Source organism: Triturus cristatus, chromosome 3_2 (genome assembly GCF_964204655.1).
Source record: "Triturus cristatus chromosome 3_2, aTriCri1.1, whole genome shotgun sequence".
Classification (NCBI taxonomy): domain Eukaryota; kingdom Metazoa; phylum Chordata; class Amphibia; order Caudata; family Salamandridae; genus Triturus; species Triturus cristatus.
In genome coordinates, this window is record NC_140584.1 from 739,249,511 (window position 1) to 739,276,181 (window position 26,671).

The 26,671-nt window shown below is 43.5% G+C and overlaps 1 protein-coding gene across 3 annotated transcripts in view; it reads right to left on the reverse strand.

Moving 5' to 3' along the window:
- MFSD6 (major facilitator superfamily domain containing 6) overlaps positions 1 to 26,671 on the reverse strand; it is a 400,661-nt gene that overhangs the window by 71,375 nt on the left and 302,615 nt on the right. For all 3 annotated transcript variants that reach the window (XM_085648803.1, XM_085648805.1, XM_085648804.1), the window contains exon 6: positions 15,815 to 16,095. In XM_085648803.1, the coding sequence (XP_085504929.1) occupies positions 15,815 to 16,095 (281 nt within the window). The remainder of the gene's footprint in view (positions 1 to 15,814; positions 16,096 to 26,671) is intronic.

The window sequence follows — 26,671 nt, forward strand, 5'->3', positions numbered from 1 at the left end:
ACTATTGAATTTGCAGAATATAGTATATCTTAGGCTTACTCGACATCAACTTAATGTCTACTAAACAGCTTGTAAGATGTGTATTGTAAACAGAACTACCACAGAGCACTGCCTAGCCAGTGTGTTATGTCTTTGTGTTCAACATGTTTTACCTTTGTTTTGCCATTTTGTTCCTATTGTGTTTATTCCACAGTCATATCTCTCATAGCGCATCCTTAAATGTTCTGTTGTCACTTTGCTACCATTTTATGGTTCAACTGCTGTTGACAGCTGAACCGGCGTTGTAGTTTAGTACAACCTCCCCAGTGTTCTAAGTCCCCGCTGCTCAGCCAGTGTGTGAGGTCGTCTAGAATGTGGAGTGCGCTTGTGGGATTGTAGCGTCAGTTGGAGATATGGGCTGAGCAGCAGGATGCTGCTCCTGGTGGGTCTTCGCTTTCTACTTATCTACATGAAACTAAGACCTAATAAACCTATTTATAATCTACACTACGCCCTCTGAACTTTGATTACAACTCTGGCGATGATCTAGGAGAGAAACTACGCGTGGGGAGCAAGGTGAAGTAATTACTGAAGAAACTTAAAGGAAATTGAAAAGATGGACAGAGTCACGTAAATCTTCTTGTAAACGATTTCCAAGTTTATTTGTAAAACTCCACCCAACACACGGAGCGTCCTCCCAGGAAAGTGAACGAACGGCAACTGGGCTACCGACTTCGAATCACAACCAGGGAACGCTCCATGTGTCAGGCCCACATTCAAATAAACACAGACCACAGAACACATCCTAACATTCCTAAAGTGTCATCGCGCTAACCGCGCGATGACTAGCATAACATTATATTCATGAGCATCGCGCGCTAACCGCGCGATGCCGACATGTCGGCTATTACACCACCTTTCCCATTTACACAAAACAAATACAGGCAAAGTAAAACTACACCGAATAATATCCTAATCATACTTAATATCTAATAAATCCATCAAGTTTCTTTGGTAATTTAACAATTCGACCTCTTGAGGTACAGGTACTAGAATTACAGGATGATGTGTTAAGAACAGGCTGGGCATTGGTGCCTGACAAAGGGTCAACAATTAGTGTAACAATAGGTGGAACTATTCCCGCAGTTTTGTTCCCTGAATCCAACCATTGTTCCCAATCCGGATCATCCTCAAAATTTTTGCGGTTATCGTGCATGATCTCCGCTTGATGTGGAGACACTTTAACTAGATGCCTTTTATTCCACCAACCTTTATTTCCAACAAAATCAGCCCCCTTACTAACTTTAAGTACCTGCTCAGGAGTACAAAATTTTGATTCCCCCTTTTTAACTAAGTTTGTTTTTTTGATCAAGACCCAATCTCCAACCAGTACATTCTTACCCTGTAAGTTACATTTCTTATCGAATTCGTTTTTCATCATGACTTGTTTCGCCTTCACTCTCTCAGCAATTTCATGAAGGTTGATCTTATTCTCACCAGATATATTCTGTAGCCTAGAAGGGAAAAGGACAGTGTGTGCTTCTCTACCCCTTAGTGAAAGGAGGTACGCCAGTAGTACAATGGGGGGGAAGTATTATAGTTCCAAATTTCTTTTCAACAAAAGTTACAACTTCCATGCCGGAAGCAAGCGCAGTTTGAATGCCTTCTTTCAATACCTTATTCCCTCGCTCAACCAAGCCATTAGATGTGGGAGAGTATAAGGCGACTTTCATGTGTTTAATGTCGGAGTCTTTTAAAAATGTACGCATTCTCTCCGACACGAAGTGTGTACCATTATCGGTGACGATTGCTTTAGGGAATCCCTCTAAGAATTTTTTTTTACTCAAAAACGTGATAGTTGATTCAGTGTCAGGCGATTTCACAAAACTATGGTACATCCACTTTGAAAAATAGCCTACGGCTAAAATAACGTACTTCCTATCCTGATCTAGTATCGAATAAGGGCCTGAGAAATCGAGACCAATTTTTTCCCATGGGGCACCTGGGAAATCTGTGGGGTGTAAGGGGGTTTTGATAGTACGCCAATGTTTGTCTGACAAAAGACAGACGGGGCAGTTATCAATCATCCTTTTAACTTGTGCATCTAACGATGGCCACCAGTAATGTTGTTTGATTTTCATTATGGTTTTAGTCACTACTAGATGTCCCAGGTGTGCCTCGTTAATAATTGAAGGTTGAAGAGAAGTGGACGGAACGAACTTGTCACCACGCCGGACAATCTTATTCTCCACTGAAAGTTGATTGGAAACCTGAGCAAACACACGTAACTCCCCTGTCAAACACCTAGCATCAGGCCAAAATTGAGTGGAGTACTCTATTACTTTTTGTAAAACCAAATCATTTTCGCATGCTGAATTCCAATCGGTTTCAGACAGACCTGAATTATATTCTTGTACCGCGTCCACAACCGCAACACATTCAATCTCATCGGTAACGGAATCCTCATCGTCATCTTTGTGCATCAATAACCTAGACAAACAGTCGGCGCGGAAGTTTTTCCCACCCTGTATGTACTTGACCTCAAAACAAAACTCTTGAAGCTTGGACACCAATCTCATTGCAGACATGCTCGGGGAATTCACTTTGTTAAAAATATAAACAAGAGGTTTATGGTCCATAACCAGTTTGAATTTTCGCCCCCAAATGTACATTCTGAATTTATGTACAGCCCATACGCATCCCAAGGCCTCCCTTTCAATGGTGCTATACTGTCGTTCAAATGACTTTAAGGACCGTGAGGCGAATGCCACGGTTTGATCCTGACCCTCTACTTTTTGACTAAGTATTGCGCCGAGGCCGTGGATACTGGCATCGAATATTATACAAGAGAGACAGTCATCTCTGCAAGCATGTAAATCTTGGGCTGAAATAACCATCTTTTTAACGTCTTCAAAAATTTAGTCTAGTTCAGTAGACCACTTGAAACGTTGCCCTTTTCTTAGTAGCGAGCGTAAAGGCTCGACCGCTTGAGCATAGCAAGGTACAAACCTCGCGTAATATTCAGCTAGCCCAAGAAATGACCGTAAAGCATCTTTGTCGGAAGGAGGCTTAGCATCTTCAATGGCTCTAATAACGGAAAACTTAGGTTTAATTCCATGATTTGATATGGAGTGACCCAAATAATCCAATTCCTGCACGGCAAATTTACACTTGTCCGCGCGGACAGTCACGTTCCTAGACTTCAAAATACAAGTACTCTTCCCAAAATGTCATTATGTTCATTCAAAGATTTCGCAAAAATTAAAATACCGTCCAAGTAAGCTTGGACCCCACCTATGTCGTGGAATAAAGTATCCATAAGTTTCTGGAATACACTTCCAGCAGAAGCAAGGCCAAACGGTAAGCACAAAAATGTGTATTCCCCAAACGAGGTAAACGAATGTCGTTAACTCTTGCGAGTCTGTCGTCCAAGCGACCTGATGGTAAGCCGATCTTAAATCTATCAACGAAAACCATCTGGCCCCTCCGAGATTCGCTAATAACTTGTGGATCTTCGGCAGTGGGTGGCAATCTACGATTATATTTTTATTTAGGGCGCGTAAGTCGGCACAGAGTCTGATCTTGCCAGATTTTTTACGCGCGACCACGATGGGGGCCACCCACTGCGAAGAGTCAGTAGCCTCGATAATCCCTTGATCACATAGGCTTTGTAAGGTGCATTTCAATTCTTCCTTGACACTCAATGGGACGGAACGTACTTTGTGTGAGACTGGCTGGGCACCAGGTGCTAATCTGATACGATGTTCAATTCCTTTAACCACTTTGTTGTTAAACACGGATTTGAATTCTGAATTTTTTTTTTTTACTGATTCATTTTCCGACATAGTTACTGGGCACTCTATGTTACATACGGGAAGGTCACCCACTTTAATTGGGTTCTCGTCCCCTGGGACTAAATATAGCCCCATCCGAGTCTTTCCACCCAATAATATTTTTCCCTTTCTCCGCTACATAAATTTTAGTTTCGGTCTCTCTTCCGAGGCATTGTACGGTACCAGTAAAATACCCAATCATATTGATATCTTTTTCCCCAAATGCTTTAGGGTTTACATCAGAATGTAACAACCTAACTTGTTTGTTCCACAATTCGTAAAAAGTTGTGTCCCTCAAAATCGTAATGGGTGAGCCAGAATCGGCCATTACCTGAAGAGGAATACTGTCAATTATAGCTGGACATAGTGGACCTTTTATACAATTAGGCTCGCTGTCACAGTCGAGTGTAACTACCACATTACTCAGAGAAATGCTGCATGTATCTATATCATTGTCGATACTGTTCACGTTGAGTGACCTCCTAGCATTCCTGAATACCCCCTGCAAATGGCCAATCTTCTTGCAAATAACACAGCGCTTACCAATGGCAGGGCAACTTGGAAAATTACTAATATGGTTTTTAGATCCCACATCTGTAACAGAATAGCTGTTTCTTTTGACTACATTTCTACCTTTGACATTTACGGCACAAATGGAATTGTCTTGTTCTACCTCTAGGGATGAGACTAGGTTAATGCTGGTTTTAGCGGTTTCTTGCATGACCTTGCTTGAGATAACAGAACGTTCGATACTAAGGGCTAGCTCAGTAACTTCAGATTGGGAAGGATTTTTACTGCCAAGAATCCTCTCTCTAATCTTTCGTGAAACACAATTAAAAACAAATTGGTTTCAAATATAATTGTCAGTGAGTGATCCAAAACCACAAGTTGTAGCCAAAACCCTTAGTGCCGATATGTCTTCCTCGACCTTTTCTTCTTCTCCCTGTTTTCTTTTGTAGAATTTATGACGTTCCAACATAATATTTGGTTCATCGGAAAACTGCTTTTTGAGGCAAGCGACGGCATCCAAGTAGACGTTCCATTCACTGTCACCAGAACTGGATGCAGGAGGTGGAACAGGTTCATTACTATCAAAAATCCTTTGGGCAGCTTGACCCAGGCATTCGAAAAGCAAAGCAAATTTGCGAGCAGGTGAATAATCCACAGCGTCAATGGCTACCAAATGATTTTCGAATAGTCTGTACCATTCTGACCAAATAATTGGTGGACTACCAGGTTTACTGAGAAAAGGAGGAGGTTGCGTTATCAGTTGCACATTAGCCATAATAGAACACAAGAGAAATAATAATAAAACAGCAATAAATTGTGAAACAATATCTGTTAACACTCTAAATAGCAGTATGTAGATTGTATAAATGCAAATTATGTTGGAAAATAAATTAAATGACACATTGTAGAGTGTATCAATCAAACTTGGTAGATGGCTGGTTGTGACCACATGGAGAACACCATAAAAAATTGAAACAGGGTAAATAGCTATAGCGTGCACGTCGCTGAAATAAAGCTTAACGTGCTGTGATGCACTTGATTTGTCAATCACAAGCTTGAACAAATCCAAAGTTATAGCGTGCGCATCGCTGAAAGTAAGTCAGGTGCGCTGATGAAACTCCACTAATAATATGCAAAACAAAGCGTGCGCGTCGCTGTAAGGAATGCAGGCGCGCAGAAAGGATGCCACTTTGGTTAGTTTGGTAATGAAAACAAAGCGTGCGCGTTGCTGGTTGATTCGACTTTCGCCCAGAGCGTGCTGTATGAATTGCCATTATTCTCAATGAAGAATATCCCAAACCAAGATGGCGTCGCGTGATGACGTTGATTCGCCAAGGATGATGGGAGCGCTTGAGACTGTGTACGATGAGAGTAGGGGTGAGCGCGTGCCGGCTGGGTGCTCCGCTCAAACGAACCCAAAAACCACGTACCTCCTCATTACCTCACCCGTCAGGCGATCAGGAACAGCCAGAGAAACTCGATCCACCATGCTGTCTCGTGGATCCCGCTCCGGTGCTGGTGAGGAAAAACAGGTACAATGGTCAAAGCTTCAAGGTTCCTCCTTTGCGTGGGTATGTGGGTGGAGTCGCTCGTCGCCAAATGAAAAGATGGACAGTCACGTAAATCTTCTTGTAAACGATTTCCAAGTTTATTTGTATAACTCCAACCAACACACGGCGCGTCCTCCCAGGAAAGTGAACGAACGGCAACTGGGCTACCGACTACGAATCACAACCAGGGAACGCGCCATGTGTCAGGCCCACATTCAAATAAACACAGACCACAGAACACATCCTAACATTCCTAAAGTGTCATCGCGCTAACCGCGTGATGACTAGCATAACATTATATTCATAAGCATCGTGCGCTAACCGCGCGATGCCGACATGTCGACTATTACAGAAATGTAGGTAGAAACTACTGAAGAAACTAAGAGGATTACAAAGAAAAGTAATTGAAGCCCGTATGGAAGTAATGCGCCTGGTAGCCCCACCAGTGTCTATTTACACCAGACAGCCAGAAATTCAGGGGATTTGAATAGGCGGCCATCTGAATGAAATTGTGGCTGCATCAAACTAAGTGTACCTGCATGTGTACATTCAAGTGAACTTGTTGAATTATATTAATTTGGAATTTGGCAGTGCTTACTTTACAGAAACCAGTAGTGTCCAATTGACAGGAACTCACAGCAGCACATCATTTTGCAACATGTACTAATCAGGAATGAAGTTGACAGCGCAGATTTACATCCAATATAGGAAGTGAATGGGCAGCAGGTACAGCACTACTAAAGTTCAAGACTGGTGAGCTGCGCGATGTGCCTGCACCATGTATCCTTACTTTAACTTTCTGTGCCTCTCAGGGGCAGGGAGCGCCCTATTTCAGGGTGGAGCACATTCCTGGTGCAGCTTTTGAATGTACTGTGAGGTTGCCACATGAGGCAGAGCAAGTGTCCATTTACTGTGATCCTATGCGGCATTTGAAACTGCCCGCATGGGCTGCTGTGCGTCATACGAAGCCACAGGCGAAGAGAGTCCCCGAGTTGTCATCCTTATCTGGTCAAGGCGCATGCCCTTCTTTGTGACGAAAATGCCGTAAACTGGATTGTGCATTTGTGTGAGGAGGCCTACACAGCACACGTCAAATTGAGGGCTGTGAGATCATCACGCATCATCGGTGAGGATTCTGTTGTTGGAGCAGCGCTAAGGTATGAGGGGAGAATCGGTTTTGAAAGCCCAATATGCTACAAACCAAACAAATGCTGGAATAATTCAATTTCTGTGGCTCTTCATGTGTAGCCTAGAATACCAGAACTAAGGACTCTGGTTCGATCACTGCATTCAGGAATTTTTGCATTGCAACCATTTACTGGATATCCCACTTTACTTTTGGGAATCGTGTAAAGTGTCTGGCCCTGGTGAACATCAGCTAAGAGATCGCTCACTGGTGTAAAACCCAAATGTTCTGACTGCAATTGTATGTTTAATTCTGCAGTATTTGAAATTATGTATTTTTGTGACTGTAATGAGCTGCTGGTATACAATTTGTGGTGACTTGTAAGGAGTGGTTGCTTATGATGCCATGCCCACATATGACATGCTACAAGATGATTTTACTGAAAATTTATAGCATGCAGTGTTAGTCACTGTTGGTCTGGGTTGCTGCCTGGCGAATATTTTGACAATGCACTGTTTAATATATTGCTCATGGAGATTATTTTGTGGCGTTGCCTGTGATGGGTGTACTTGTACAAGTTTTTTACAAAAAAATCCCTGATGTGTGTTTGTGGATGTGATTAGTCCTGGTGTGATGCCATAATGAAAGGAAATATTTATTTAATGCTGAGTTAATGTGGTCCATCCTTCCTAAAGGGCAAGGATCTAGGGGCAGTGACGTGGTAAGCTCAAGGTTTTCACCCTTCCTAAGGGGCAAAGGGTGTAGGGCAGTGTGTGTAAGCTCAAGGTTGCTCATCCTTCCTTAGGGGTAAGGATGTAGGGGTGTTGTGTAAGCCCAAACTTTTCCACCCTTCCTAAGGGGTTAAGGGTGTAGGGACATTTGTTTAGCCAAGGCACCACACTTCCTAAGGGGTTAAGGGTGTAGGGGCATTTGTTTAGCCCGGTGGGTAGTTATCTTTTAGGTGTAGGATGATAGGTAGTTTAGCCCAATGATTAAGGGAGTGCCTTGTTACTTCCCTATGTAGTAGAAGGTAGGTAAAACCTAGGGTCCTTTTTAAGTGCATGATTATGGGGGTACGTGTACATCCAATGCACTACTGTGTGGAAGAAACCTGTTCCCGTTTCTGTGTTGAGTTATAGTGAGTATGGACTGGTTGTTATACCTGCTGCTCAGCCAGTATGAATGTGCTGCGTGAAATGTTGGTGCGTGGTGATGCATTGGAATGTTAGTGTTGGGCTGAGCAGCAGGAAGGCTACTCCTGGTGCGGCTCATTACTACAGCACTTCATTGAAGATTGCTATTGAAACTTATAACTTACCAACAACTAAGATAAATAAACCATCTTATATAACATACACCTTGGCTTCCAGACTTTATTTACAACACTGGTCGTGTCAGAGTATATGTGGTGTGAGTTTAACGGGTAGTTGTGTTCAAGTTTGGGATTATCTTCACTCTAGCACTGTATTTGTGGGAAGTTTTGATGATCTGTGAAGTTTACCATCTTTCACCCCTTTGGCGCTTTAGATTTTTTGCAAAGAGTATTGTTTGATCTCTTCTGTTTGTTTCAATAGGGTGGTATTATGTTGCTGTTGGTGTGGTATCCTGCTGCTCAGCCAGAATGACTGCCTGATGGAATGTTAGTGTTTGGAATGTGTGCGTGTGTGAAACAGTTGGATGAAGGGCTGAGCAGCAGAGAAGCTGCTCCTGGTGGGGCTCCTACTTAGACTCTGACTTTACCTCTGTATCTAACTTACCACCTCATAAATCTACGTGGTAAACTACCTTGCTTGGAGCGTCGTTTCTCCATACTACATTTTGGTACCAGGAGTGTCTGACTACAGTCTGAAAAGAAGAGACTGAAGAAACAAGAACCCACAATCAAGCTAAAGGACTTTCTTTTAATTCAATGCAGAGCTTCTCAAGTAACTGGCACCTCCGAGCCCCACCAGTGACCTTCCACCGGTCGCCCACAACGTTTCTGTGAAAGTTCCTTTCTGCCTGCTACCTACCTGCTGGCTACTGCCTGCTTGTCTTTACTGCTGCCCTGGAGCACTGTTCTGCTACCTGCCAGTTCCTGCCTTCGGTGTGTTTCTCCAATGCGTGTAACCTGCCTTGAACTGTACTGGACCTGCTGTGTCTCTGATGTTCCTATCCTGGTTTGCTGCACCTGCTTTAGGAGTCATATTGCTCTACTCCTATTTCAACGTGGACTGTCTTTCATAGATTATGCCACTACTCAACAGCAACATCATATCAGCCCAACTGCCCTGCTTTACCACGTCTAACTTCTGGCACCCCATAGTAAACAACGACATCGGCACATGCGGTCATCCAGTACTTTCAATTACTTGGAAAGGACTGATGCCAATTTTTAGGACGTTTGCTGTGAGAAGCTGCTCCTGGTGGCGCTCCTACTTAGACTCTGACTTTACCTCTCTGTATCTAACTTACCACTTCAATAAATCTACGTGGTAAACTACCTTGCTTGGAGCATCCTTTCTCCATAGTACAGTTGGGCATTTTGTGCTTCGTCCTTTTGAAGTTTTTGTTGTTTCTTGGAGCTTGGGATGTGCCATTTCCTGTAGTGGCTCCTTCCCATTGAAGTAAGGAAATACAGGAACACTTCGTAGCTTGTAAGTGTTGCTTAGATTTATTATAATGAAACACCCACAACCAGACGCTCCCGCCGCATACCAGGATCTCCGACAACTGAATAACGTTGTCAGAATGCTGGCATGCAACGTTCAGCACCAGATCATGGAACATTGCTTGAACGAAAACATACTACACAACAAACATCCTCGAGCCACGCTACCGACACGAGGATGCCGGTAAGCGCATATATTACAACTTCTCCCTCCCCACAAGGAACTAAACACAAAGAACAACTTAACCAAGTGCACAGTATCCATTACAGTACAAAAGGCATGAATACAATATAAACAAAAGCTTATAAGAAGCGATAAATCACAGCATCATGACAAAACATATTCATTTAATTTTGTGGGTAATCTCCTACAACGAACTGCCAATTCTGATGAAGAAAGACCTGCATCCGAGTTTGTAACAACAGTGCGAGCATCTGCACAATGTTCCAAACTAGGATGGGAAATGGGAGACTGAGTGGAAGAATTTCCAACATCAGAAGGTAAATCATGTAATAAATGAACCCAATCAGAATCCTCTAATTCTTGACTGGATAATTTAAGTAAGGAATCAGCCTGGGAATTAGAAAGATGAACCAGCGATCTTTTATTCCACCACCCTTTATGACCAAGCAAGGCTGATGCCTTACTAACACCAGTGAACTGCACAGGAGGAGAAAATCTTGAAGTCCCCTTTGGCACTTTTTGGGGATTCTTAATGAGAACCCAACTACCAACTTCTAGGTGTGAGGAATTGAAAACTTTACCACCATCTTGAATACTTTTCATGAGACTCTGTTTTTGAGCAACTCTAGAAGCTACCTCACTGTTGTTATGTTTGTTAACCAACCACTTTGGAAACAAATTAGTGTGAGCAGTTCTACCTCTTAGAACCGATAATGGTGACACCCCGGTGGTACAATGAGGAGAGATATTGTAAGCCCATAATTTTGCTTCAAGAAAGTCTTGAGCATCCTGTTGGAAGGACAGAGCTGATTGAATGGCATCTTTAACTAACCTGTTTGCTCTTTCAACCAAACCGTTGGACGTTGGTGAGTAAAGAGCAACTTTAAAGTGTGTAACATCACAATCAGTAAGAAAAGAACTGAATTTCTGAGAAATGAAATGAGTGCCATTATCTGAAAGTAAAACAGAAGGCGAACCTTCAAGAGAAAATACCTTCTTCAAAAATGTTATGGCATTATGAGAACTGGGTGAGTCACAAAACATGTGATAAATCCACTTAGAGTGGTAATCAATCAACAAAATGATATATTTTAGATCGTGTTGCAAAAGATCATAAGGGCCAGAAAAGTCTAAACCAACTTTGTACCAAGGTTTGGTAGGATAAGGGACAGGATGCAGTGGTGTATTCATAACTTTCCATTTCTTATCCGATAATAAACACTCCGGGCATGAGTCAATAAAATATTTAACTTGTGATTCTAAGGATGGCCACCAATAGTATAATATAACTTGATGAGTTGAGAAGTTTTTGAAATTCCTAAATGACCTTTGTGAGCAAACTTAATAATGTAATTCCTAAGACCGGCAGGAGGAACAAACCAATCATGTCGCATGACTATGTTGTTAACTAAAGATAATTCAGGTGCAACCATGGCAAAAGCTTTCAACTCATTTGAAAGTTTCCTACTTTCAGGCCAACCTTTTACAATATACTGAGATACAAGTTTAAGATTGTCATATTTATGCTGTGCTTCTAGCCAAGATTCTTCAGTAATATTTGGGCAAGAGGATACAGCATCAAGAGTAGCAATGACACATTCTGTATCTTCTGAATTCTCAACCTCTGAGGGATCATGAAAAGCCATGCGAGAAAGGCAATCAGCCCTAAAGTTCCTCCCTCCAGATATATGTTTAATGGAGAAGTGAAATTCTTGCAATTTAGACAGCAATCTAACTAACCTAGCTGATGCTTTGCCAAGACCATTCCCAGTTAATAACTGCGTCAGAGGCTTGTGATCAGTGAAAAGAGCAAACTGACTACCCCAAATGTAATTCCTGAACTTTTCAATGGCCCAAACACAGGCAAGAGCCTTGCGTTCTATAGTACTATAATGAGTTTTCAGATGGTTTTAACATTCTAGAGGAGAAAGCTATGGTGTGCTCTTTACCTGAAACCCAGTGACCCAGATCAGCACCTAACCCAGTGAGGCTAGCGTCAACCATAATAAAGCATTTTGAGGAGTCATGAAAAGGGTGTAAGGCAGGTGCATCCATAATAAGTTTCTTAACTTGAAAGAAAGAAGAAGAAACTTCTTCAGACCACTCAAATTTTGAACCTTTACGGAGGAGAGAGCGTAAAGGCTCCACCGTTTGTGCATACCCTTTAACAAAACGGGCGTAATACTCCGCTAAGCCTAAGAAAGACCGAAGTGCGTCTTTGTCTTTGGGAGGAGTAGCTTTGACGAGAGACATTTTTGGTTTGATACCCTCCGGAGAAAGTGTATGACCCAAATATTCCAACTTCTGTGTAGCGAATTTACATTTTTCTGCCCTGATTGTCATGACTGCGTGGTCTAATTTGCTTAAGACAGAGGATAAATTGTTCAAATGAGTCTCCCAGTCATCAGCATAGACCAGAATATCATCTTGATAGGCTTGTACCCCTGTAATGTTTTTAAACAGATTGTCCATGATTTTTTTAAATACACTGGCTGCAGAGGCTAAGCCGAAAGGTAACTTAAGGTATTTAAACATGCCAAATGGTGTGACAAAAGTTGTGAACTCCTGAGAATCGGCTGTTAAAGGAACCTGATGATAAGCTGAATGCAAATCAATGAGTGAAAAAAACTTGGCCCCTCCCCGATTGGCCAGAAGTTCATGAATCTTGGGAAGGGAATGACAGTCAATAAGAATGTTATTATTCAAAGTGCGTAAGTCCGCACATAATCTGACCTCACCGGATTTTTTCCGGACAATAACTATGGGAGAAACCCACTCAGAGGAGTCACAAGGAGCAATGACGCCATCATCACATAGTTTTTTAAGAACAGCTTTAAATTTGTCCTTTGCACTAAGAGGCAAGGGGCGTACTTTATGCACAAAAGGTTGGGCATCAGATTTCAACCTAATTTGGTGTTGAAAACCTTTAACAGTTCCTAACTTTTCAGAAAATAAATTTGGAAATTTATCCAAGAGCTTTTTGATGTCAGAATTATGATCTGTAAGACATAAACAATCAGTAATGGGCTGCAAATTATTCCTAGAGCCAGCAGGGCTGTAGCCCTGAGGGGGATCACCAAGAGCAATTGGATTATCAGAACCTGGAATAAGACGCAAACCCATTTTCGCCAAATCCTGCCAGCCAATATTACGTCCTCTAACTGCAACGTAAATCTTAGTAAAAATGGATCTTCCTAAGCATTCCAGTCGGTAATTAAAATATCCCAACATGTCTATGTCAAACTCCCCCAAAGCCTTTGGGTTGATGTCAGTTTGACATAGAGTGATTGAACCTTTTCATATATCATGAAATATAACATCCGATAAAATGGTTATAGGAGAACCAGAGTCTGCCATTATGGGAATTTCCACAATACCAAAGTATGCAGTTCCTAAAGGGCCTTTCACACAGTGAGGAGTAAAAATGGAATTGCATTCAATAGAAACTACCATGTCTTGAAACTGGTCTGAACAATCATTAACGGCTCCAGAATAATCTACACTATTGATGCTGGTGGGTCTTTTTTAGGATCTGCATGAACCTTGAAAATGACCAATCTTTTTACATAGAAGACATCTTTTTCCGATAGCCGGGCACATGGGATAATTGCTTAGGTGCGATTTAGAACCACATCTATAGCAGAACATATTTCCTTTCTTAAACAATTGTTTAGTAGGTTTATGTGTAGAAATAGCGTTCACAGAGTTGACAACGTCTTGTGTAGGAGTCTTAAATGAGGTGAGAGATTGATCTTGTTGAAGGACCTTAGAGGTAACGATGGATCTCTCAATATTCTTGGCGATATCAATTGTCTCTTGGAGAGATGGTTTTCTACAACTGAGAAGGTGTTGCTGAATTTTTCTTGAGAAACAAGCAAAAACAAATTGATTGCGAATGTAAATTTTAGGGTCAGCTTCAAACTCGCATGTTGAAGCTAAAACTCGCAATTGTGCAATATACTCTTCCACAGATTCTTCTTCACCTTGTTTTCTTCTAAAGAAATTATGTCTCTCAAGCATAATGTTTGACTCCTGATCATAGTGATTTGCCATTCGTGATGACGCCTCTTTATACACATTCCAATGATCAGCATCACCAGCAGGAGTTGGGAATTTAGGTAAATTCTCAAAAAAACGTGTTGTGCAGCAAGACCAAGACAACCATAAAGAATTGCTACCTTAAGCTGAGGAGAAAATTTAACGACATCAATAGCTACTATATGATTTTCAAAAGCTTTTACCCATTGACGCCATGGAATGCTGGGTTTCCCAGGTTGCTGCAAGAAAGGAGGCGATTGTGCAAATTGCTGAGAAGAAGCCATTGTTGTGAGTACAATTAACAATGAAAACGTAGAGAAGGTGTTGATATGAAGACAAAATAGTTTACATATGAAATAAATGCAATTAGTGATGTAAAAAGATATATAAAATCAACACTATAGGTGAGCAAAAGAAAGCAAAATCATGTCAATTAATAATTGTAAGGTGAGCCTGTCACCGAATCTGAAGGCTCCAACGTGCATATGAATCAGTACTTTGAAATAGATAAGGTGTGCCTGTCACCGTAGAAGCATGCAGGCTGGATCCTACATAAAAACGAAGCAAGGAGATTAATTACGAAAGAATCAGCTGCTTCTCCACTGCGTGGCGTTGTGTCTCTAGGGTTACCAAGGTAACAAATAAACGAAACACAATATGGCTGCCAGCGTCGATGCACGTACGCGTCATGCGTTAGTGCGTATGCGCGAAGACGCGCGTGAAGACCACCAAGCGTTGAAGGCAAGCGACACTGGGACGCGAAGATTCCCAATTTACTGCCCAAAAACGATGTTTGAAGGGCCAGCAAAATTGTCGTGTGCACCAGGAGTGACCTCCGAGCTGGGACCGACAAAAACCTCCGCTTGGCAGACGCTATGAATCAAGAGGTGAACACCGCTGATCGATGAGAAGTCCTGGCTGGTGGGTGTTGGACGCGTAGCTTCGTCCGCTCGTCGCCAAATGAAGTAAGGAAATACAGGAACACTTCGTAGCTTGTAAGTGTTGCTTAGATTTATTATAATGAAACACCCACAACCAGAAGCTCCCGCCGCATACCAGGATCTCCGACAACTGAATAACGTTGTCAGAATCCTGGCATGCAACGTTCAGCACCAGATCATGGAACATTGCTTGAACGAAAACATACTACACAACAAACATCCTCGAGCCATGCTACTGACAGGAGGATGCCGGTAAGCGCATATATTACACCCATCTTATGCATACTTCCTCAGGATTGTATCCAATATTATGGGACAGTTTCATCAATTACCATCTTGCCTCAGATGATATTTTATATTCTAAATTTGGGCCTTATGTTGATGCCTGTAGTGTGTAGCTTTTGCGAGCATCCTCGTGCCAGCATCCTGGCTCGAGGATGCCTCGCTCTTGTCATGTATTCATTTAAGTATGGTTCTACAATCGGATGCTAAACGGTGTGTTCCAGGATTCTGACAACGTTAATCAGTTGTCAGAGATCCTGGAATGCGACGGGAGCGTCTGGTTGTGGGTGCTGTAAGACTTACAAATAAAGAACAGCTTACCAACCTTCACGATCTCCGGACCTCAATTACTTCAATGCCTTAATTCTGGAAATAAATACCTAACTAAAATGATGACCGGGCTGCACAGTGATGACATTGAATGTTTGCTGTGGCTAGTGTATGGCCAAATATTGGAAATAATTTTATCTCGAAAGGGGTCACACAGTAAATGACATCACAACAGATCTTAAAACAATAGCTACCATCATGAACCAAACGAACATTCTAGAATATCTATTGATGGTTATTGTTATAAATGCAGCACTCGGCAAAGAGAACTGTTTTCTTTAAACTAGCTGGACCCTTTAAATATTACTGTAGATTCAGGCATAACTACTAGAATGACTGTCTAGGAGTTCAGAAATTTAGTTAGCAAATGTTACATTTGCATGACAATTACCTGTAAAGGCTGATTTTCGGAGTTTTGACTGCTTTTGGACAGTTGGATCATCTCCTTCACCTGAAAGAAAGCGAATGCTAGTGTGACCCACGGGGAGCCACTGACGCCCCAAGCTGGCTTGTTCACGTCCTCCTGCTCTTCCTGGTGCTTTGTTTTCTTTGGAGGAAGTTTCGTCTCTATTCGAGGCATGATATTGTCGGAATGCGGCTGCACGAGGTCGATGGTTGCTATGGGAACAGGGCTGGATGGAACTGGAATCCTTTCTGCCAGCATTGACGTTTCTGGAAGTTTTAGAAGAGGTGTAATGAGAAAGCATTGTTAAAAAAACACACACTTTTCTAGAGAATGTTTGTTTTCTTAGGACCAAAGTCTCAAACTGTTAATTCCCATGTAAAACATAACCTTAGAAAGAAATCCTCCAAATTTGCTGACAATGCAATTATTCCTCCATTGGACACATCTCCATTTGAATGGTTCTGAGGCCTTTACAAACAAGTTACTCACCTTCGATCTTTCTGGTAGATACTCTATCTGCAGATTGCTTATCTTGTGCATTTCCCCCAAGCAGTAGATATTGCATACATACCACACAAAGTGGAATAGTTGCTTGTAAGATTCGCCAAATACAATCACAGGTTTGAGTATTTATTATCTGGTGTGCTGTCACCGTCATATTCATCCAGCCGCCCAAAGTCTTTTGCACTCGGAACAACCGGATATCTCCTCAACTAAAATGGCCACTTCCACATACGCTCCTGCACCTACGTCCTTCCTCATCTCTACGAGTGCGACACAACTACCACTCAAGCAAAATGAAGGATATACGAACCCTGTGCGAGTGCAGCGTGTGCAGTCTTAAGCCTCGCATGCAGTCTTAATCTTCAGAAGAGTATTCTACTTACTCTTTTTCCCATTCCTCTTTTTCTAAAAAATAGGCCGAATGTAAAACCAGGAGCCTATAACTTACAAGCTTGTGAACTGATGGTGGTCTCTATTAAGCGCCACAAAAACTGCTTTTTATAGTTACTGCTTTAAATGAAAGCACTATTACAGTTTCTCATGATACAGATGAGCTGAGTACTTGCATAAATCCAGTGGCGTGTGAGCCGCTCGTCGCCACTTTGTTATGCACATACCACGCGAAGGGGAATAGTTTCTTCTCCTTCATTTCTTGACTCAAACCCTGGCATTGGTTACACATATTAAAACGCACCGTTTGATCCCTCGTCTTCCAACCCACTACCATCCCGAGCTCCCACATTCCAGAACCACCACCTGATTACATTCTATATTACATAGTTGACATTTCATGCATCATATGATAGACAATACAATACTTAGAATAATGCACAACAGCAGACTAGATCCAGAAACTTTAAAGTAGTACTCCTGTGCATCGGTAGGTGGCACCATGCAGCTCCACGCTGAGACACATATAAGTGCCATCCATACGAGCTGATGACAGTTACTTTATTAGGCTGTCCGCTCCTTAAGACGCAGGGCCCATCCAGTGTGCAGATCTCTACATTGGGAACTTTCTAGTAAGAAAAGAGTCCAATTCACAGATTGGGCCAGTGAGGATGCTGAGGTTAGATAGAGTATCCACCAGACAAGACTGCTATCAAAGGTAATTAACTTGTTCATCTGATACATACTTGTAACCACAGATTCCTCATCTTGTAAATAGATACCAAAGCAGTACCCTCCCTAGGAGATGGATATGTGAACTGGCTCAGATAAAATAGTTCTAATGGACAAAGTGGGCAAAATGCCCCTCTTAACGTACCTGACTGTCGAGGCAGTAGTGCTTCGTGAAAGTATGTACAGACGCCCATGTGGCAGCCTGACAAATGTCCAGGACAAGTACTCTGCTAAAATAGTGGTAGCAGACTTAGCTCAGGTGAAATGAGCCCGTAGCCTTCATGAGGCTGTTTCTTTGCCAGTGCGTAGCAGACATTTGCACAAACAACAATCCATCGGGAGATGGTCCTTTTTGGCACTGCCTTGCCGATCTTTGTCCCCACAATCCCACAAAGTGCCGACTGTCCTTCGGATCGTTTTTGGTGCAGTCTTTATAAAAGCTTAGTGCCTTCTTAGGGTCAAAACGATGGAGACTGTCTTCATCACAGAAAGGCTTTCAATTATTGCTGTAATGACTGATTCAGTAGTAAGAGCATCCGAAAAGCCAGCCTGATGATCATTAGGAATATTATTGCATTTAATATGCTACCAAACTGTGATTGCACAACACGAAATAGGCTCTGCAAAAACTGTTCCTGAGCATAGACTGATTATTTACTGATTTAAGGCTAGGAATTTTGGCATGAAGCAATAGGATTTAAAAAACAAAAATGCAAGAGAACTATCTAAAGAAGAACCTGAGGTTTTACAGTTATCAATGACTTTAGTTATATCAGTCATAAAAGACTGGTAAAAATTGAGAGAACTTTAAAATACAGGGTTGAAACACTGGCTGCACTAAAATTCACTGGAGGTTCTCTTCATTTTCTCCTGTAATTCTATGAACTACACTCTAGCAATAATTGAATATACCCACAATATGGGCAAGCTGCAAAGGGGTGAAACGTCGGAGCCAAGCAGTTCTTCATCACTGCATGCGAGGACAACTGCATCTCTTGAACATTTAGGAACACTTTCACACGACGTGCGCAAACTAATTCTGAAGGGGATACATCTGACCGGACAAAACGAGAAACATTTTCATGGCACTATGCTCAACAAATTGGACTATTTATAAAAGAATGATAGCTTCTCAGGCCAGACTGAACCAGGTGGATGCCAGAGATTATCTTCGAATAAAACGTTGCTTCTAGAGAGGGTCCACTGTAGAAGTTTAAAATTAGCTTTCCGCATGTGTGCAGTACCTTCCTTGGCTCACCTGGGGAATTATCCTGAACTACTGGAAAACCATGGTGGTCATCAAATTAGAGAATTCTGGGCTGGCCCATATCGGAGGGAAGAAGTTGAACTTATGGGAATAGTCAAAAATGTGTTTTTTCCGCAAACTGGTTCCAGGCAGGCACTCGAAAAGACTCAAACTGGTATGGGCATTTGGTTATCTGTGAGGGGATCCAATTGCAGTGATAAAAGCAAAGGGACGAGGTACTTGAACTACATTGATAAAAGAAAGAAGTGCTGAAGGAGGCAAACGCCAACAAGGATGTTTTTATGTGGTCAGAAAAGTATGTTGTCCTTTGATTTCAGTACTGACACAATTGTATGCAGGACGAAAAACGGGGGACATGGGGAAAGAACAGCTCCAATTTGGGACTCGAGCAGCAGTCTTACGTCCCTACTGCCTATCTGAGGTCAAGGGAGACAAAACGTATGTGCTTGCCTAGGCAGAGTTAGCGTCCAGATGTTTGGACAGTCTTAAACTGATTGGGAAGTATGTTGAGATGTGTCGTTTTAGAAAATAAAGTGGGGAAGTCTGAAAGTACTGTAATCTCTGTATTGCTGGTTTAGGTTGGTCATCTCATTCAATTGCAGTGGGAGGAGCCAGGCTCCAAGATGGCTGTGTGCTAACTCGGCTCTACGAGCTGTCTACATCTATCCAGAATTATTCGCACTTCCCATGGGGCCCGCCGCGTGCATTTTCGTGCAAGGTGTGTGTGATGACTGAGGCTGCGATCCGCTGCTGAGAGGGAGCCAGAACACTCTTTCCCAGCGAAGCAGCACGCAGGTGAGCTGAGCTGGCCTGTGGAGCAGCTGGGAGGCTGAGCGGCCTTCTCGCTGGCGCCGTAGGATCATCGGCGCTGCTCCAGCGGGACCCTGCTGGAGCCCACACTTTGAGCGCAGCCTTGCCCTGCATGCCGCTCCGGTGCAGGCCCACATAACGAACCTAGCAGTGCAGAGCCTGCTCAGGCCTAGGATAGCGGCTGGAATTGGGCCGCAACCGGATTACCACGCACGCTACTGGGAACTTGGCAGATTTTCTGTTGTGACAATTGCCGGCGGTGAATGCAATGTTTCTACTCCCCCTCCCCCGCTCCCCTCCCATTGATTATATTGGAGCTCTCCTGCCCCTCCCTGCTCCTCCGTGGATGCGAGTGTGGGACCCTGTCCGTTGCTCTGTGTGTCGGAGGCTCCACGTGCTTTCCGGTTGCAGGAGCACTGGGTTCTGAGGGCATGTTCTGAGGTCCATGGAAGGTCCAGGGGTCGGTCTCTTGACTCGGAGACATTCAACAGGGGGTGATCCCCTGATAACAGCAATACTATCCCTCACCTGTTGAGTGACTGCTAACATCGGGACTCCTTTTGGGCTGAAGTGTGCATTCATGAGCGCCCATTTTGTATGTTTATGGCCTGTTGCTATAATTAGACTGCCATGTCGTCCTCCTACCTCTGATCCCGAAGATGGCGCCCCCTTCCCTGATCTGGAGGATCTGCTGAGCATGGAAATAGAAATGGGCCTGCTCCCTTCACAAACTATGGTGGCCATCTTGGAGTGGTCATTTATTTTACCTATACTCACACTCCTGGTCCCTGCTATGTTTGCCCAATATCGTATACTGGTTGATGTCACCTATCTTCAAAATGGTGCCGGTCAGGCGATTTCAGGTCTACGCCCTGTGTGGCCCCCAAAGGTGAGCAGAGGGAACAGCTGGACATCAGAGATGGTTCTCTTCCTCATCTTGTTTTTCTATGTTTATTGAATGCACTTGCAACGGATCTAACTGTAACTGTAATTGATGTAACGCTGGAACCACTGTTCCCACTAAGCCGCGGGCGCGCGCGCACGATGGTCAGCCGGAGCGCGCAGTGCCCAGGGTTTAGCGCGCACAGACATCCCTACGAGACTGTTCGCACCGCCGCTTTTTAAAACGCGAGCGGCGCGAAATCCATGCGGGTGGCAGAGACATGGTGTTGCAGGCGCGCAAAGCCCATTGTGCTCAAAGTGCTTCAGCTTCAGCCCCTCCTCACCCCCCACCGTCGTGTGTGGGCCCCCGTGCTGAGGCAGCTTCCCGGGCACCCAACAGCCGCACCCGAGTACTTCACGGATTTTTAAAAGGCATTTTGCACGCTAATGAGCTTTGTCGGTTTTTTTCACCCCTTCTTAGCACCTGCATCTCCACACTACCTACTAGCACAAAGGGAGAACGCACGAACATGCAAGAGGCAGATAAAATTGCAAGGAGTATCTGGCACTGAATTCATACATGCCAACATTTCAGAAGAGCAAAGTGGGAGATTTGAATCGGGTTACTGTCATGTGTGAAAGGGCATCCGTGCTGTGGTCTGATCAACAGAGTATGCATCAGTATGAAAAACGCCTCGTCCTACCAGTTGTGTTGGAACTCTGCTCACCTGCTAAAAACACAGAATGTGCCTGTTTGGCACAACGCTAATCCTCTGAAGAAATGTGCAGCATCAGCGGTTCTGAAACAAAACGTGTGCAAAGGTCCCGCATTTTCTGTGGATATTAGACCTAATTGAAACCATACCAGAACACTGCACTGCATTAAGGGATGCCCTTCTGTGTCGAATTGACTACAGTTTGGTGGCAGATTGGTGGACTAAATGATAAAGACAGAATTATTTTGAATAATTAGCAGATTTTGTCCAAGAGGTATTTACTTATGAGACCACACAATGATTGTTCTTTTAAGGAATCCAGTGGTCTATCCGGGCCACGTCTTAAGCAGACATAGTTCATCCAACTGTCTGATCTTTAAATCCCCTAAAATGTCCCGGAGGGGGAAGCATTTAAAAGGAGATCAAAGGACAAGCAGTTTCCCAGCTACAAGTAACTGCTTTCGCATAACTTTAAAGTACTCCCAAGTTTGTGGTACTTCCTGATGAAGTATGCTTTACCGACTCAAGGCCAGTGGACATTTCTTTTGTTCGATAAAGTATATGCAGGCGGCATAATACCACGGATGAATAAGATGACATCAAAAACCTACCAAGCATTCCATTATAAAATTGTGGCACGTATACAGAATTTAATTTGCAGGAAGGAAGGGACGCCACGCCTTGATCATCATTCACAGAGCCCAAATCTCACTTGTGTGACACACACTACACTGATATGAGTAGCGCTATACAACAAATGAAATGCATATGAGAGAGGGGCAACGTAAAGATGAGGGGCACTGTTGGAAGGTGGTAGTAAAGGTATTTACGGAGAAAGAGGTTATTGGTGTGGCACCAAAAAATACTTTCGCATCAGCGTTGAAGCCGGCCCTGTCCTGGCCTTTCTGTTTTTGTTTATTTAATTAGCAGTCGGGTCATAAGGGCTACTGTGGAACATACTTTAAAGTGCGTGCTAATTATATTTACTGCTATATTCAATGTTTTAAGTTTGTAGGCGATTTTACTAATGTTTTTAGCGGGAAAAATTAAAGTGGAGTCCTATGGTGCCTGATATGGGGATGGGGCCCAAGGTCAGCTGTGAGATAAGGTGCACTGGAGAGGAGTAGTGGATAATCAAGCCTGTAAGGGAGTGCGTTGCAGAGTCCGGGGTCAGGCGGAGGTAGTAATGAAGAGGGATTCTCCCTGAAGGCTCGCGCAGAGGGAACCCGAGAAGTGTCACTTGCCTGATACTCCCACCTCAGAAACCTCCTCTTCCCAATAAAGGAACATTACATGGAAAAAGCACTTTTTGAGAGTGATAATATTTAGAAAGAGATTTGGAAAAAAGTGTGTTTTACTGGGCCTTGTAAGACTAAGAAGAGATAAAGGAGGGCCCGGAAGCATGCCTGCCTAGACATATATGCGACAAATCAAGCCCGCAGTGGCCCACCCAAATGCACCCTTGGCCCACCCAAATAAAAATTCCGGGAGCCGGTCCTGTTCCCCACATGGCGCTCTACAAACAAAAGAGTAGAGCAAGTTTAAAAACCCAGCGTGTACTTCCAGAAAGTACACGCTGTGTTTTTAAAGTTGCTCTTCTCTTTGCAAGCTGCGGCGATAATTTTTACGCCTTTCTTGATAATATGCCCCTTGGAGTCTTGTGCTTTTCTAAACCTGAAGTGTACTTGCCTGTGTAACCAATTAATGTCATGGAGTGTTTATCCAATTTGCAAACCGACCTTAAAACCCTTAACGTGGCGCTGTATGTGTAAAAATGCGCAAACCATCTTTTCACTTTTTAAAGTAAACGTTTGGAGTGACATTTGGCGCTGCACACGCACGCGGTCTGGTTCCTGGCGCACATAGCCAAGATTGCAGCGCACAGAGACCCTCCACTGCCGCACACAGAGGAAATAAATTAGGGGGAACATTGGCTGGAACACGTCTTAATTCTCATGTAAAAAGCTCTGATACCTCCGGGTCTAACCTGGACTTCCTCGTCTCCCCGCTGTGTCTCCTCCCCCCTCCCCCACCTCTTCCCTCCTTCATTCTTTGCTTGCCTCCCCTATTCCTCCCCTCTCTCCCTGAGTCTCTTTCCCCCTGCCTGCTTTGTTTATCCTTGTGTCCATGCTCCGCTCAATCTCCCTCCCCGTCGCCCTTTTACATTATTCCCTTACCCTTCTGCACGCCTTGAACCAATGGATGTAACTCGTAATTGACTTACCTTCTGTAACAATGTGTAACTTGTAACCTATGTAACCCTACCAGCCCGACTCCCTAATATGGCCCCCTCTAGTATGCCCTTGTCCAAAGCACTCCTACTACCCTTGTTGGGGATGGATCCAGCTCTTTTGCCCTGTAGTCTCAGAGACCCTTCTTAGAGAGTCCACAGTGAAAAGGGAGTCTCACATAGTGGAGGTCTGGGATTGATCCCCTTACCACTGGGAACCGTCTCCTACCCTGCCGGAAGTCAGACACTGTGTTCACGCTGGGTTTTCTACACCCCCTCCTCCATTTTTCTAAGTGTGCCCATGACCAAAGCACTCTTCTCCCCTTGTTGAGGAGGGATCCAGCATCTATGCCCTGGAGTCTCAGCAACCCCGCTGAGAGAGTCCACTGCGACAATGGAATCACACAAAATGGAAGACTGGAAATGATCTCTTTACAGCGGGGAGCCGTCTCCCACCCAGCCGGACATCAGACACAGTTACTTCCTCATCTACTCGCTGTGTCTCCTACGCCCCCACCTCTTCCCTCCTTCGTTCTTTGCTTGCCTACCCCATTCCTTTCCTCTCTCCCCTGAATCTCTCTCCCCTGAATCCCTCTCCCCCGAATCTCTCTCCACCTGCCTGATATGTTTTTCCTTGTGCCAATTCTCCGCTTAATCTCCCTCCCCGTCGCCCTTTTACATTACCCCCTTACCCTCTACACTCCTTCACCCAACGGATGTAACTTGTAATTGACGTACCTTCTGTAACAATGTGTAACTTGTAACCTATGTAACTCTCCTCATGTAAAGCGCTCTGATACCTCCGGGTCTAGCCAGCGCTATATAAAACTCAAGTAAATAATTGCCTCTAAGGTAAAGAGGGTAGTGTTCATCATGTTTTTCTATCACAAAGTTTTGAATCTTGGGAAAATGTAAGTCCCTATTCCCTCACCCCTGCTCCAAATGTTGGTGGTTTATATTTTGAGAAAGTATTGGACAGAGTGTTTAAGGTCTGTGGTTGCTTGACTGACCTAGTTGTTCTAATATTCAACATGGCTTGATCATCTGTTTTTTTGGTCACCGAAACATTACTCAGTCTTTTTTTTTTTTGGCACTTATTTATTTGCTTTTTCATTTCTTAAAATAAAGAACTTGTACATTATAAATGACTTGAAGTATTACAGTATTGTCAGTCAGGTAAACATTTACACACATAAGCGCACACTCAGAAGTGCACACATTAGTATGCAATCACCTTCATCAAAGTTGAAGACAAGAGCAAATCCACTGGTGCAGTTACATGCGCCCACACGGAGTCTCAGCTATAGATTTCAGGTGGCTCCATTGTGGGGACATCGAGTCTTGAGTGGAATCGCCAGTGATGCCATATTTTCCCGAATTTCCACAGCTTGTATTTCTGTAGATCATTTGTTCTGCTATTATATATTGGTACATGCCCTCCATTCATCTTGACATTGTGGGACATAGCTGATTTCCCAACTCGCTTGCAGAATCTAATTTTTTTATCATTAGTTTCAACAACTATATTATAAGTTTGTGTCAGGGTAGATTCACATCATTACGGATAACTAGAATCACAAATTGTGGCATGAGTTGGAGCTTACTGTCCAATAACTCAGAGAGCTCAACTAACACTCTGGTCCAAAACTCCTTATTACTCTACAGTACCACATTGTATGTAGGATCATACCTCTCGCCTCCCTGCATCTGAAATACTACCAGACAGAAGCAGGTCCATCTTGTACAATCTGCTCCTATTGTAGTAGACTGTATGTAAAATCTTCAGCCATATCAGGAGCGCTAATCACAAAGTCCAGTGGCTGCATTAAGGGTGGCCCTTCCAATTTACATTTTCTATGTGTTACTAGTGAGTTGTAGCCAGTCTGGTGCCTTTTTATTAGGGTCCTGAGATAGCCCCTCTGTTCAATTCCTCGCTTAGCACCCTGTATCCTATGCAGGGTTGCCTCAGGTAAGCTGGGAAACCTCATGGTGCAAGCTGCCGCTGCATGTCAATTGCATGTATTTAAATCCCGGAGAGGCGGTCAGTTCAAACTCTCAAGCTCATCCCACATCGTGCTGAGGTTCTTCAGTGTGCTTTACCAAACACATCACCCACTCTTAAGACACCAATTTTTTTCCAATCTATAGAAGCCCTTCAATTAAGGGACAGCACAGTGCCACTCATAGAGGCATCTGCTTTGTGACCTTCCCGTATCAGCTCATGAATGTGATCTCTTTGCACCAAACATATGGCATTGTCTGTGTTGTCTGTAGCAGCTTTGATATGCAGATAGGTGATGCTCTACATGGAGAGTCTGTCCAGATGGATTTACACTTACGGAATGTCCTCAGTCATTACGTTCAAGAAGTTGGGAGGCCCAATAATATATGTAATGCCTTTCGTGTAAAAGGGGTCAACCAGCACACAACAGTGCTCATCTTTCCTCCTCCAACTTTAAAAAAAATGCATCTGTTATTAGGTGTATTCTGCATTATATATAAAAAGTTTGGTACTGCTATCATTTTTAAGATGGTGGCATGACCATGTGTCATATTGTTTGCTTTTACCATCTCTTCGCCCCCAGCCTGAAATTAGATAACATAGTCCTGAGGTTACAGAATAGGAATGTGTGTCTACCACAAGTCACCTCCACCCCAAGGTATCTGAACCCTTCCGTGATTGCTGGTACCTCGTGCATTCGGAGTGGTTCTTCATACCATCTATTTGGACTAAGCCTTATAGACGTATCCCGATTGAGCCAGTATCCAGGTTATCCTTCAAAGGTCTGGAAGAAAGGGAGCAGTTCCCACCTAGGTTCTGAACATGGAGCCCAATCCGAATTGTTCCAGGACCAGAGAGAGGTACTGCCGGTCAATGGGATAGAAAGCCTTTTTGTGATCCAGTGGCAGGATAGCTAGAGGATGTTCTTTGTTTTTTGTAATGTCCAGTTAACTGTCGAGTTAACAGAAGATAAGTCTAGTGTATCTCCTGGAAGTAAAGCCGGTTAGATCTCGATGGATGAGCATCGCTACAAGGCTGAGAAGTCTATTTTTCATGATGTTGGCAAGAACTTTTGTCTCTATGTTAAGGACCGATGTCGGGAGAAATGAAGAGCACCTAGGTTTGCCCTGTTTGTTAATGACTGTTATTATAACTTGTCTGAGATTTCCAGGTTGCTCTACCAGAGGGCGGGCCTCCTTGAACAGATCCAGTAGGTGAGTCCCAACCTGGAAGCCATTGTCTTGAACATTTCAGGTGGCAGGTTATTGGGCCCTGAGACATGCAGACACTAAAATTGTTGGATAGCTTC